Source organism: Calidris pugnax, unplaced genomic scaffold (assembly GCF_001431845.1).
Source record: "Calidris pugnax isolate Ruff unplaced genomic scaffold, ASM143184v1 scaffold256, whole genome shotgun sequence".
Taxonomy (NCBI): Eukaryota; Metazoa; Chordata; class Aves; order Charadriiformes; family Scolopacidae; genus Calidris; species Calidris pugnax.
Window position 1 is genome coordinate 765073 of NW_015091079.1, and position 13000 is coordinate 778072.

Consider the following 13000-nt stretch of genomic DNA (forward strand, 5'->3'; position numbering starts at 1 on the left):
AGGAAAGCTGGGGAGGGACTCTTGATGAGGGAGGGGAGCCCTAGGAGAAAGGGGAAGGGTTTGACCCTGAAAGAGGGGAGATGGAGCTGAGATGTGGGGAAGAAGTTCTTTGGTGTGAGGGTGGTGAGAGCCTGGCCCAGGTTGCCCCGAGAAGCTGTGGCTGCCCCATCCCTGGAGGGGTTCAAGGGCAGGTTGGAGGGGGCTTGGAGCAACCTGGTGTGGTGGGAGGTGTCCCTGCCCAGGGCAGGGGGTGGCACTGGGTGGGCTTTGAGGTCCCTTCCAACCCAAACCAGTCTGTGGTTCTATGATCTTAGAGCGAAATAAATTCATTAAAGGAGTCTTGTGCTTTTGAGCGTGGCAACCTCTAGTGAACCTCAATGAACACAGGGACTTCTGAGAGCCTCAGCTTTCCATCACCTTCTAAACCCACTTGTATAATTTTCTTTTGCAATCCCGTGCTCTGATTCTTTCTCATTGAATTTTGAAGGAATTAGCGCGACGAGAACTGTTGAATGTTTCTCCTTTTCACCTGCAACCTCGTAACGAACCCCGCTTTTGTCGTTGCCACCAGGAAATGTTTGATGTCATTTTGGACGAGAATCAGCTGGAAGATGCCTGCGAGCACTTGGCGGAGTACCTGGAGGCCTACTGGCGGGCCACCCACACCACCAGTACCACCCCCATGACCCCTCTCCTCGGGCGCAATTTGGGATCCACCGCCCTTTCCCCGTACCCGGCTGCCATCTCTGGATTGCAGGTAGGAAAAGCCCTTTCAGCCCCAAAACCCAGGGCAGATCAGGTGGGGGTTTTTGTTGTTTTTTTTATTTTTTTTTTGAAATCTCTGGGGAAATAGCCTGATGGGTTTTTATATAGCGTGGCTTGTATTTGCTTCGTTAGTGATAATTCACTGATTGGCCACTGCCAGCAGCCCCGTAGTCGGTGAAGCCGTTAATCGCTGAAGCGCCGTCACCGCGCTTGGTTTCACGGGGAGTAACACGTCCAGGAGTTCTCTGGAGAGAAGCAAATTCTTGAGGAAGAGTTAAATGATGCTCTGCCAAGAAAATGGCCTTTTTTTTAATAAAAAAGTGCCTTTGCAAACGAGCCCCAATCAGATCAGGGTCCATACAGTCTGTCACAGCGGTCGCGCTAACCCTATTTTAAGAACGTGGACCAGTGTCTGCCATGAGCCCTTTTATTTCTACCCTCATAACTTCACGAAGCATTCGCTTTTTGGGTGAAAAACTTCCATGCTTGTCTCTCGTATCAGCAAAATGCCTTCATCATTTTTGAGTTGAGTGTGAATAAAATACATATTTTATTTTATTTTATTTTTTTTTACCCATTGAAAAAAAATTCTGACCCTTTTTTTCCACAGGGATAGCTCAAAAACGGCTGAACTTTGAAACTTCAAACCTGGCATGTAAATAGTCCTTAATGAGAAGTACGTGCTTTACTAAAGTTTGAAACCTAGAAAATGTTTTTGATTAATAGTTACGAATGCGTGAGAAGATCAGGATGGCAGCGAACTTTGAAGTGATGTCTGTGTGTGTGTGTGTGTGTGTGGCATCCCAGGAGCCTGCCCTTCCTCCTGTCCATCAGAAGTCGAGTTGAAGCGAGTGACTTTCAATGACTCATTCACCTGACAAATTTAACCTCTGTTCTGCTTGTAGAGTATCTGGCAGCAGGTAACAGTTTTGAAGGCAACGATGCATTGTTCAGTGTTTTCCATTTAACGTAGAGCTGTTTTTTCTGTGAGTGGACTGCACTTCCCTGAAGGTGCATGGTACTTGGGGCTCACCTTCCTGGCGCTGTGCTTGGTTTGCTGAGGCCCAGTAAGTCACCAGCTCCCAACTGGCTGAACGCACCAGCACTGGGCTCTTACTAATGCCGGGCACTTGTAAACTGTCCTTTCCATTTCCACTTGCCTTTAAAGTTTCAGTTCTCTATCCCTCCATGCCAATAAAAATGCCATCTGCAGAACTTTCACCTCTTCAGTTTCGTTTTGAGAACTGGGTGTATCCACAGGATTTTTTTCAGGCATTTATTTCTCTCTGATCAATGGACACCAGCAGTAACTGTCACATGTTGCTCCATTTGCTTAGGGAAAACTCACACTGAAGATGAAAATCACCCCTGTGCAGTGGGCTGGCTGAAGGTACGCGTCACCTAATCCCCACTTCACCCTCACCGTGAAGCCTTAGGTGGGACTTGAATGGTGCTAGTTCTCTGCAGAGGGGTCACTTTCTCCCTGAGCCCACCATGCCCAGCTGGAGCCCGCAGGATTCGGGCCCCTGCAAAGAGTTGCCATGTTTTACGTGGTTATCTCCCAGTAAAGACCTCCAGCATCTCAAGGGTTTATCCACCTAGAGGTTTTCTACCTTAATTCAAGCCTTTGGAAGGATTTGCATCCCTTTTAACTGTAACGGTGTGATATGGTAATTAAAGCACTCCTGCAAATCCTAGGAATTAAACCAGCTTAGGTGCTGATGATATATTGAATTTATACTCCTCATGACTCCCTTCTGACCTGATACTTTGGGGAACTGAGTATCAGAAGCCCAGAGCCTGGTGTAAGGGTCACAGCTGAGAGTGGTACAGATCTGCTGGGAGGATCTGTACGTCCTTCCCCTCCCTAATCAGGACTTGGGAGCATCCCTTTAACTGTGGCTTGGGCTTTAGCTTACTGAGACCTGAAACTTCTGATTGAACTTAACTCTTTGGGCTTCCTGAAGGTCATCAGGGTGAAGTTAAATGGCACAAAATGAGAAGAATTAGAGAAAAAGAGAGGATGCTCCCATTGTGTCCCTTCTGTGTGTACTCCTGCCAAAGCTGGTGGTCACCATGTCCTTGGTCCGTGACCTTGCCCACAAGGGGAAGATGCCGATGTTGAGCTGTGTGTGTTTCAACAGGAAGAGTAAATCTTGTCCTTGTTAACTCCTAAATGCCAGTTCGCCCTTGTCCCTAATCCCTGGTTAGCTCTAAACCTACACAGTCTACTCTAATTCCAGCAAATGGCCTTAAATCCTGCAATTCAACTTTTGGGGAGATGTGTTTCTTAGGCTACGGGGCATTTTAAGTCCCTTACTGCCCAAACCAGAATGCAGTCTATCATCCCGACTGCGCTGCAGGACCAGAGGTTATTTTGGGGTGTCAGACCAGCGTGCAGCCACACTGGGTCTGTGCCACACTTCCACCTCTCGGGAGGTAAATAGCGGGGTGACACTCGAGGCAGGGGGACAGGAGGGTTTCCAGAAGGCAGCAGGTTGCAGCTGGAGCGATAAATTCCTACAGGGAAGGTAGAGGCTGCGAGCACAGAAAGTTAAAATTCCAATTGATGAGGTGATTATACATCAAGAGCGTACATCCAGCTCCAATAAATAGGAGAAGTGTAATTTGTGAAGAAAATACAGAATCACAGAATCACAGAATCTTAGTGGTTGGAAGGGACCTCTGAGATCATCGAGTCCAACCACAAAAAAAAACCAAACCAAACCAAAACAAAACAAAAAAAACACCAAACAAATACAAAACACACCACACCAAACGCCCACCAAAAACACCGCACCCACCAACTAAACCCCACACTCAACACCTCACCACAAACCAATAACCTTGGGCACTAGAGCATGCCCTGAAGAGCCACGTCTACACGTTTCTTAAATCCCTCCAGGGATGGTGACTCCACCACCTCCCTGGGCAGGCTGTTCCAGGGCCTGACCACTCTCTCAGTAAAGTAATTCTTTCTAATATCTAATCTAAATCTCCCCTGCCCCAACTTCAGACCATTTCCTCTGGTCTTGTCATTCGTCCTTTGGGAGAAGAGGCCAACACCTGCCTCTCTACAACCTCCTGTCAGGTAGTTGTAGAGGGCAATGAGGTCTCCCCTCAGCCTCCTCTTCTCCAAACTAAACATGCCCAGTTCCCTCAGCCTCTCCTCATACGTGGACTTTGACATATAATCACTACTAAAACATGATGAAAACTGGGGGGTAACGTGGCAGGAGTTGCTCCCCGGTAGCTGAGCGTGTGGATTTGCCAAAGGGCACCTTTTCTGTGCCAGCTCGTGGTGTGGCATCTCTCCACGAGTAACCTTGGTGGCATCGATCCCCCCGGGCAGGAGATGTGACACCCAACCTGCTGCGCTGTAAGGGAACACCCGGCAGCACGGCTCCTGCCCCGCACACACCAGCTTAGAAATTCTCTTCTCATATAAATTATGCAGCCCAAACCCTGGGCACGCAGAGAGAGGTGGGGGGAAGGTTTTGGGGCAGGGATCCTCTCCCAACCCAGAGGAGCAGACGATGAGGAGAGCAGCCATGGTGGCAGCCGTCTCTGGGCAGTGGCAGGATCAGAAAAAAATGACATTGAGGGTGTCATCTGGAGCAAAAGGATCGCCCCAGTTCTCCCGAGAGCAGGGATGACCATCCCCCTGAGAGGTGTAATGCAGGATGCTGGCAACCAGGGTGTTTTTAGGCCATTTCTTCATTGTGCCAGTTTTCGGGCAAAAAATATTAATTGGGTTCACATGATACACGTAGCACGTTATTTGAACGTGAGGATAGCAAAGGCTAAACCTTTTAATTAATAAACTGCCCTAAAAAAGGATTGTCTGTCAACACATTTAAAATATTTATTATGTTTTTTAGTTGAAAGAATTTAATACCTAACCATTTTAGCCACCCCTTAGCTGCCTGGTTAGCAGTCCCTTATTTCTTTGGTCATACGTAGGTTTTTAAAAAGGGCTCAGAACTGCACCTTTTTAAAAAATAAATAAAAAACCCAACAACCCCCAAAGCCAACAACAAACATCTTCAGATGTTTTCTAAAACCCCCACAACAAACATCTTCAGATGTTTTCTAAAACCACATAAATGGATGCTCAAAATTTTCCAAGCGGAAGAGAAGCATGAATGTTATGTTCATGATCAGAGAAAAGTGATAAATGCTGAATACATCAGCTCACTTTTCATGCCGAGCGACCTGTAATATTTAGAGGCGGCGAATACCGCCGGGTGCTCACTGTGACACTGCCTTTGGTCTGCTTTCAGCTCTAGGAACCAGACTGTTCCTGTAACCCAGTCCTTTAATATAAAATGACTAACACAAAAGTGGATGGATTCTGAAAGACCTCAGAATTTAAGTCTCAGAACAAGCTGAAAACTGTCGACTACTCTTTGTCTGTATTAACGCTTGGATTCTTTGGCCCTCGTAGAGCCAGCGTATGAGGCACAGCAGCCACTCTACAGAGAACTCTCCCATTGAGCGACGAAGTCTAATGACCTCAGATGAAAATTATCACAATGAAAGGGCTCGGAAGAGCAGGAACCGCTTGTCTTCCAGTTCCCAACACAGCCGAGACCACTATCCTCTAGTGGAAGAAGAATACTCTGACTCCTACCAGGACACGTACAAACCCCATAGGAACCGAGGATCCCCCGGAGGATACAGCCATGATTCACGACACAGGCTTTGAGTTCGAGAACCTGGGGAAAAAAGAAAAAAAAAAATAGCATTCATCAGTTGATAACTTGCCATAACGTAGCTAGGAGAAAAAAAAAATAAAAAAAATATATCATCTTAATTTGGCAGATGTAACGCAGTTATACTGAGGTTGCACTCTGCTGTCACTTGATGTTAAGTAGGGGGCAAAAAAATAAGTTACCACGCCCTTACGTTTCTGCCCGATCATATAGGTTGGTTTGGGGATTTATTTTATTTATTTTTATTTTTTTTTTAGTACAGCATTTGCATTTATAGCCATACTTTTTCTTGTCGTTAGATATTAGACACATCCGTTTGTAATTTAGGGTACTTATCAAGGCACTTATAAAATAATTTCCTGTGCTGGAAATTCCAAATGACCAGTTCCAGTTGGAACCAATTTATAAACCAATTCCTGTTGGAATTTGGGTGAATTGACTGGAAAGTCGACTTGAGCATGTTGCAATCAATTGAAAAAAAAAAACAAAAACAAAAACAAATGAAAAATCTGAAAATTACAAACCACTAGAAGCCAGAAAGTCAGCTACAGTATTTGTTTGCTGGAAGCTCAATTTACATTGAAGGTTAGAATAAAAGGATTTATTCTAACTATTCATTTCCAGAATGGCTTTTTCAGACGAACCAAATGTAAACTATTGAGAGTGCCAAATATCTCAAATTATTGCAGCAGTTACAAAATACTTTCCAGTTTGAAGTTATTTTTAGACCTGGCATGAATGTTGCAGCAAAATGATTTCTTTAGTTTAGCCGGTACTGACATTTTTGTTGCGGTCAGCAGTGATGAACTGTGACAGGATAAGGGGAAACAGAACCAGGAAAATGAACAAACTTGAGAACAGTTTGTGTGGTTAGAGGTTGAGAATAGTATTTTTTGGTTTGGTTTTTTTTTTCCCTCTCGTTTACCTGAATACAGCTAGTAGTCCCAAAATGGAACATTGATGTAGAGATACATAATTATTTTTTTTTTCCTCCCATTTTCAGTATTCTGCCTTTTTAAATGGAAAACAATACACTCCTCTTCCCCAGTCCGTAGAGTACCTCCATTCCAGTACATCCGAGTACCTACCTGTATGTTACATCTTTCAAAATCCACCTCTGAATGTCTGAAAATTCCAGCATCGCACAAGAAACTCTCCAGAAGAACGTCAGGTTAAATCCGTGTAGAGATACATAATTTTTTTTTTTCTCCCATTTTCAGTATTCTGCCTTTTTAAATGGAAAACAATACACTCCTCTTCCCCAGTCCGTAGAGTACCTCCATTCCAGTACATCCGAGTACCTACCTGTATGTTACATCTTTCAAAATCCACCTCTGAATGTCTGAAAATTCCAGCATCGCACAAGAAACTCTCCAGAAGAACGTCAGGTTAAATCCCAGAGAGGAAATCTGAGGGAAAGGGGCGGGGTTCAATATTCCTAAACGACGAATATTTAGAATACCATATTGGTCAGAATTAGCTTGCAATAAAAATGGAGCATCAGAAAAAAAAAAAATATCTGCTCCCAGTAAAGTCGTAGAGCATTTGGAAAAAAAATCTGCTCACGGTAAAGTGGTAGAGCTGACATTTTTGATTCCGAGATCTATGATAAATCTTTGTGGAGATATTGCTGCCTTACGTCCTAACAATCCCTGCTTTTCACCTCCCGAGTCTTCAGTTTCTTTGAACAGATAAATTTATGTGATTGGACCTTCTGTCTTACATGATCAGTGAAGCCTTAGATCCGATGTGATTGAAAAATTTGACCATAACTGACGGTTTTGTACAACCCACCCATGTCTTTAAGCAGAGACTCCCAAAATCCCCCACTGCCTGCGTGCTCTAAAATGGACAGGACGACGCTGAACGTGCAGGTTTTTATGCAGGTTCATGTCCAAACCTATTTCTTTCAGAAATGAGGATCATAAACTTCTCAATTTGCTTATTCCCTTCCCCAAGCCTGCTAACAGGAGGCTGTAAAAGCATGTAGCACTAAATGAATTTCCTGAATATTACGGTTTCTTCTACTTTCTGGACCAGTTAGCAAAAAATTCACTGGTATTTTTCCACCACTGTCGAGTCTGGTTATTTTCTTGATGTTAACAATGAGGAAAATAATTCAGCTCGTATCTGGTGCAGCCAAACCCGATGTACATCTCTAGCAGCATTAAAAGACTGTGGATGCATGATTAATTTTTTAAACAACTTCACTGCCTAAAAGGCACCACTAGATGATTCGAATGGGCCGGTTACCAAGAAAAAAAGAAAAAAAAAAAAAAAAAAGAGAATCTCTGCATCCATTGGAGTAACAGAGTGAAGAATTGATATGACAGACCTGATCCCGTTGGATTTTCTCAGGCTGGATGCTGGCAGATTCCAAAGAAAAAAAGGCATTTAGGCTGAGAAAACACAGCAGGATCCGGTCTGGAACGGTAGCTTCAGCTGCCTTCTCGAATATTTTCCGCTATAGCACAGTGGAGCATTCTCCAGTAATTTTTACAAATCTTTGTTACATGTACAGCACACATACCTGCATGAGAAAGAAGGCGTTAGGCAAAACATTTTTTTCTATAAGCTTTAATGAGTTTCTTGTTTGTGTGCATTAAAGTATTAATTGCAGAGGATGCACTGAGATGTATAAACCTAGATTAGACAGCTCTTTATCTTTATTCTGTAGTAGCATTAGGGATCAGATCATTTAACTGCTTGAAGATATTTGCATTTTAATGGCAGGTAGCTGCGAAGCATCTACATATATTTTCTAGTAAACAAGGTTACTGCTTTATCATTTCCTAGATGAAAAAAAAAAAAAAAAAAGGAAAAAAAAAAAAAGGTCATTTATTTCTAGAGCCTTTTGGAGCCTTGTTTTGAAGTCTTCCATGTCACGCTAGTAAAGGGAAAGGCCTACACGACACATATGCACAAATTCCATCACCTGCAGCATCTGAAGTGCCAAAACTACTTTGTTTGTTCTAATAAAAACAAGCTTGTGAGGGAAGTCATGTATTGTCTTGAACGAACACATCGAGTTCCTCTATTCTGTGGGTTTAAGTTTACTTTACTGTTGTATGTAATTAGTTTCCCCTCCTCTCCCACTGCCCATGTAATAGAAGAAATCAGTTATTAAGTGCTCCAGCAGGTCTCCTCGCTGGGCTTTTTTTTTATTCTTTGAAGATAGATACATCTTTAAGTACAAATACACTGAGTATGCTAATAGATGATTAATTTATTCTAGATACAAGCTATGGGAACTCTTTTATTTTAAAAAAAGTAAATGATTTTTAGGCAACACGGTAAGCAGTACAAGCTGCAATGTTGATGAGGACACGTTGACTCCTAGTCTGTGTGTTAGAACTCCAGCAGTGCTCGCCAGCTGTATCGTGATTTCCTCTGCAACGGCGCTATAGAAAATTGTGAAGTTCATGTATTCCGGAATGAATACCAGTAAGACTAATTTTCCAGTCCTCACGCCATTTCTTCTTGTTATTAAAATATTATTAAAGATCAGAGTTCTGTTCCTAAGCTCTGGCTTATACAGAGAGTTTTTAGAAATGTTTATAAAAACTTCTTTTTTTTTTTTTTTGTTGTTGCTGTTGTTACTTGAGTTTTTCATTAGGACACTTTTGGATGAATGATAATTTAGCCAATAAAGGTGATAACATGAACCTTCATATCGAAAGACAATATATGTCAGTGCATTCATATATTTGTGAACAGATTAACAAAGTATTTTAAAAATCCTGAAGCCACTTTGAAGACAATTAATTGTTAAGCTCTTAATTTAAAATACTTTGGCAAGTTGTGTTTAACAGACATCCAGGTTCTTTTACCAGTTCCATAGAGGAACGTTGATCCCATGGGATGTGCAACTCACAACTGATGATGTTTTCCAAGTACATGATGAAATTACGTTTAAAGGAATGCGACTGAAGCGTCCGCTATCAAATCTGAGTTTATCAACAGAGGGCCAAATTAGATGATCATTATCTAAACAGGTTGGTCTGGCAAAAATCAGTTCCTCTGCCTGAGAACTGATAGCGCAGTACAGCTAGATTTTATCCTGAAAACACCTAGATTTTATCCTGAAAAACCACCTTGCCATGGAAATCATTCGGGGGTTTGATCTTTTGTGCTCCTTGCTGTTAAAATAACGTTGAATAAGTACTTTTGAGAGTGAAAATGACATAAAGGAGGAAAGGGAGCTGCAGGAATGATGAGATGAGGGTGGCTCCTCTGGATGAGTGTAGGTCCGTAACTTCAGGTTCAGTTTGAGGGCAAATCTTCTGAATTTGGTTTGGTCTCAATACCGGAGACTCCTCTGAAATGTCCCCCAATCTCGTATCTTTACTGACATTACCACTCTCAAAATAATATAATTTTACTTATGATAATATTACTTACACTCGCTAAAAAAATTACTTTATAGCACACTGATTTGGGTAAGTTAGGGCTTTCACGAGTCACTTTTTTCTTTAGGAATGTATGAAATGTGTCCTCTGCTGTACTTTGTTTTCCAAGTTCAGTGCTTCTCAAGCCCGTCCTTGATCCCATGGTCTTCATTTTCTTCAAAGCAAAAATAATTGGGAGACCACAAAAGAAAAGAAAAAAAATAATCAAATGCATATTTTGTAAAATACCATTGATACAAATCTCATTTCGCTCCTAAAAATCTGTATTTTAAAACTGGGTTGCATTACACCACCTGGGCTTAATACAAGTTTGGATACATGGTGTTCTGCTGTCATGTATTGTGTTGCTGTTACCTCCCATCCCTTCAAAGAGTAGTCCTACAAAGGGTAACACAAAAGAAGATACTGTAATGTAACCAATTTTAACTTTGGGGGAATTAGGTTCCCACTAGCTTTAAAATGATGCCAAAAGAGAGAATATTATTTGAAGAGTCGTCATTTGAATAACCTCTGCTAGGTCGTTATTCTAGTCCAATTTATTTTATATAGAAAAATAAAGGTATGCCTTTAAAAATAAAAGGCACATTTTAATTATGTTATAAAATATATGTAAGGCTTTAAGTTGGAGAAAGAGCTGGAAACGCTACTCAGTATTGAAATTTAAGAAGTCAAGAGAAATACTGGAACTGAATCCATACAGAGAATTTTGGGAGAAGGTAGAAATAATTTAACAATGTTAATGGAAACGCTACTCAGTATTGAAATTTGTGTTGCGATCTCTTTCATCACTTGTGGAATCCATTTAAGAAGTCAAGAGAAAGACTGGAACTGAATCCATATGGAGAATTTGGGGAGAAGGTAGAAATAATTTAACAATGTTAGTAAGGGTGTGTCATCCCCTTTATTCTTCCGAAGCTGGGAGTAGCAGCGGCTTGGTTTAGTAAATTTGCCTTTTTCCCCTCAAATTTCTTGGCAGCACGTTACTCTCTGGGCTTGATCCTACAGACACCTTCTACCGGCCACGGCGTTTATTACTGTCTTCTCCGAGAGCCAGCATTTGCAAGGTCTGACCATAAATGTCACACACTGATGATCATATATGCCTTATCCCTGTTTCCTGACAAAAACAAAGCGTAATTAAGTTTAATGCCACAGTCCCCTTTGATATTAATTCTACTCTGTAGAAGCAGCAGAAGATCCATAGAGCGAGAAAATATATTGTACAGTACAGAGTAATATATTTTGCCAATGATGTAAAAAGAGAGCAAGGAAAAAGAAGCACATTTGTAATAGCACAAATTTACAGTAATTCCACTACTGCATTTGGCATTGTATTTTTGGAAAAGAAAAAAAAAAAAAAGGTAGATATTTTGATCCAGCCTCAATGGATTTATTGCATTTTTGATCAGTTTAACTTGCTGCCTGTAGTAAGAGTGTGTCATCCCCTTTATTCTTCCGAAGCTGGGAGTAGCAGCGGCTTGGTTTAGTAAATTTGCCTTTTTCCCCTCAAATTTCTTGGCAGCACGTTACTCTCTGGGCTTGATCCTACAGACACCTTCTACCGGACACGGCGTTTATTACTGTCTTCTCTGAGAGCCAGCATTTGCAAGGTCTGACCATAAATGTCACACACTGATGATCATATATGCCTTATCCCTGTTTCCTGACAAAAACAAAGCGTAATTAAGTTTAATGCCACAGTCCCCTTTGATATTAATTCTACTCTGTAGAAGCAGCAGAAGATCCATAGAGCGAGAAAATATATTGTACAGTACAGAGTAATATATTTTGCCAATGATGTAAAAAGAGAGCAAGGAAAAAGAAGCACATTTGTAATAGCACAAATTTACAGTAATTCCACTACTGCATTTGGCATTGTATTTTTGGAAAAGAAAAAAAAAAAAAAGGTAGATATTTTGATCCAGCCTCAATGGATTTATTGCATTTTTGATCAGTTTAACTTGCTGCCTGATACTTCAGCAGTTTATTTCTAAGCCTCGCATTTTGCATATGTGGTAGATTTTTCAATAACTTGTATTGCTTCCATACTGATTAATGAGAAAAAAAAAGAAAAAAGAGAAAGAACCTTTTAAAATTAGAAAGTCCACTGCATTCATTTCTGCTAATTTCCTCCTCAGAGCTGAAATTACATGAACAACTTCTAATTTTTGGCCGATGTACAGATTCTGGCATTCGACTGGTGAATATCCCACGAATACATGAGTAGCCCAAGGTCGGGAATTAAAATATCCCCCTGTAAATAAGTGATCGGGGGGGCTACGGTGCTTTCGTGTGAGGGGGGAACGGCGGGGAGGTGGGGGAGAGAAGAACGTTAAACCCTACGAGGTGTGGAGGAGTCGGCCCAAAATTTCCATTGATACTGCTGAGAAATTAGAGATTTAAAAATTAAATTTAGAAGGAAAGTAAGCTGAAGGAACGCGTTCTTGGGCCCCAGGTGTGTTTACAGGTGGGATACGCCTGATCCTCTTCTCAGAGGGAAGCCGCGGCTGTAGGAGGGAGAGAGAATCGAGCAAAAATGTGGATTTTACGGAGGCGAGAGGAACAGCGGGGGGCGAAAACGATGAAAACGGGTCGTTGGCACTGCAAACCACCGACCTTGGGCTTCTCAGATCCAACCCAAAAAAACCCCTCCCGTTTTTCACCCAAACTGGTGCCCGGTGATGTCTCGGTGGCCGGTACCTCAGCCAGTTCCGTCACGCTGGGAAAGGCGTGACTAAAATAAAACCGAAAAATACAAATTTTGTGGGTTTTTCTGCTGATTCCCCCCCACCTTTTTTTTTTTTTTTTCTGTTTTTTACTCCTATAGATACTGTATGTGTAGCATTCTGACGAGGCATGCCGGGTAAAAATATACTATGCAAATTGTGTACAGTGTTTGCATGCTTTGCTCTCCCTCTGCTTTTAGTGGCTTTCCAAGAAAAAACAAACAAAAACAAAACAACCAACAAACAAAACAAAAAAAAAAGTGTTGTTATTTTTGTGACTGGACTCATTGAAATTAAAAAAAAAAAAAAAGAGAGAAAAAAGGCAGGCTTGTTGGTATGAGTCGTCATTTCAGGTATTTGCTCATGTTGCTTTTTACCTTCCTTC

At 41.7% G+C, this 13000-nt stretch overlaps 1 protein-coding gene across 1 annotated transcript in view; it reads left to right on the plus strand.

The window, feature by feature from the left end:
- The window catches only part of CACNB4 (calcium channel, voltage-dependent, beta 4 subunit), a 144157-nt gene extending 135859 nt beyond the window's left edge, over positions 1–8298 (plus strand). Inside the window, exons 13-15 of the mRNA XM_014957343.1 lie at positions 572–757; positions 5213–6651; positions 6869–8298. Of these exons, the coding sequence (XP_014812829.1) occupies positions 572–757; positions 5213–5473 (447 nt within the window). The 3' untranslated portion in view covers positions 5474–6651; positions 6869–8298. The remainder of the gene's footprint in view (positions 1–571; positions 758–5212; positions 6652–6868) is intronic.
- The last annotated feature ends 4702 nt before the right edge of the window (positions 8299–13000 follow it).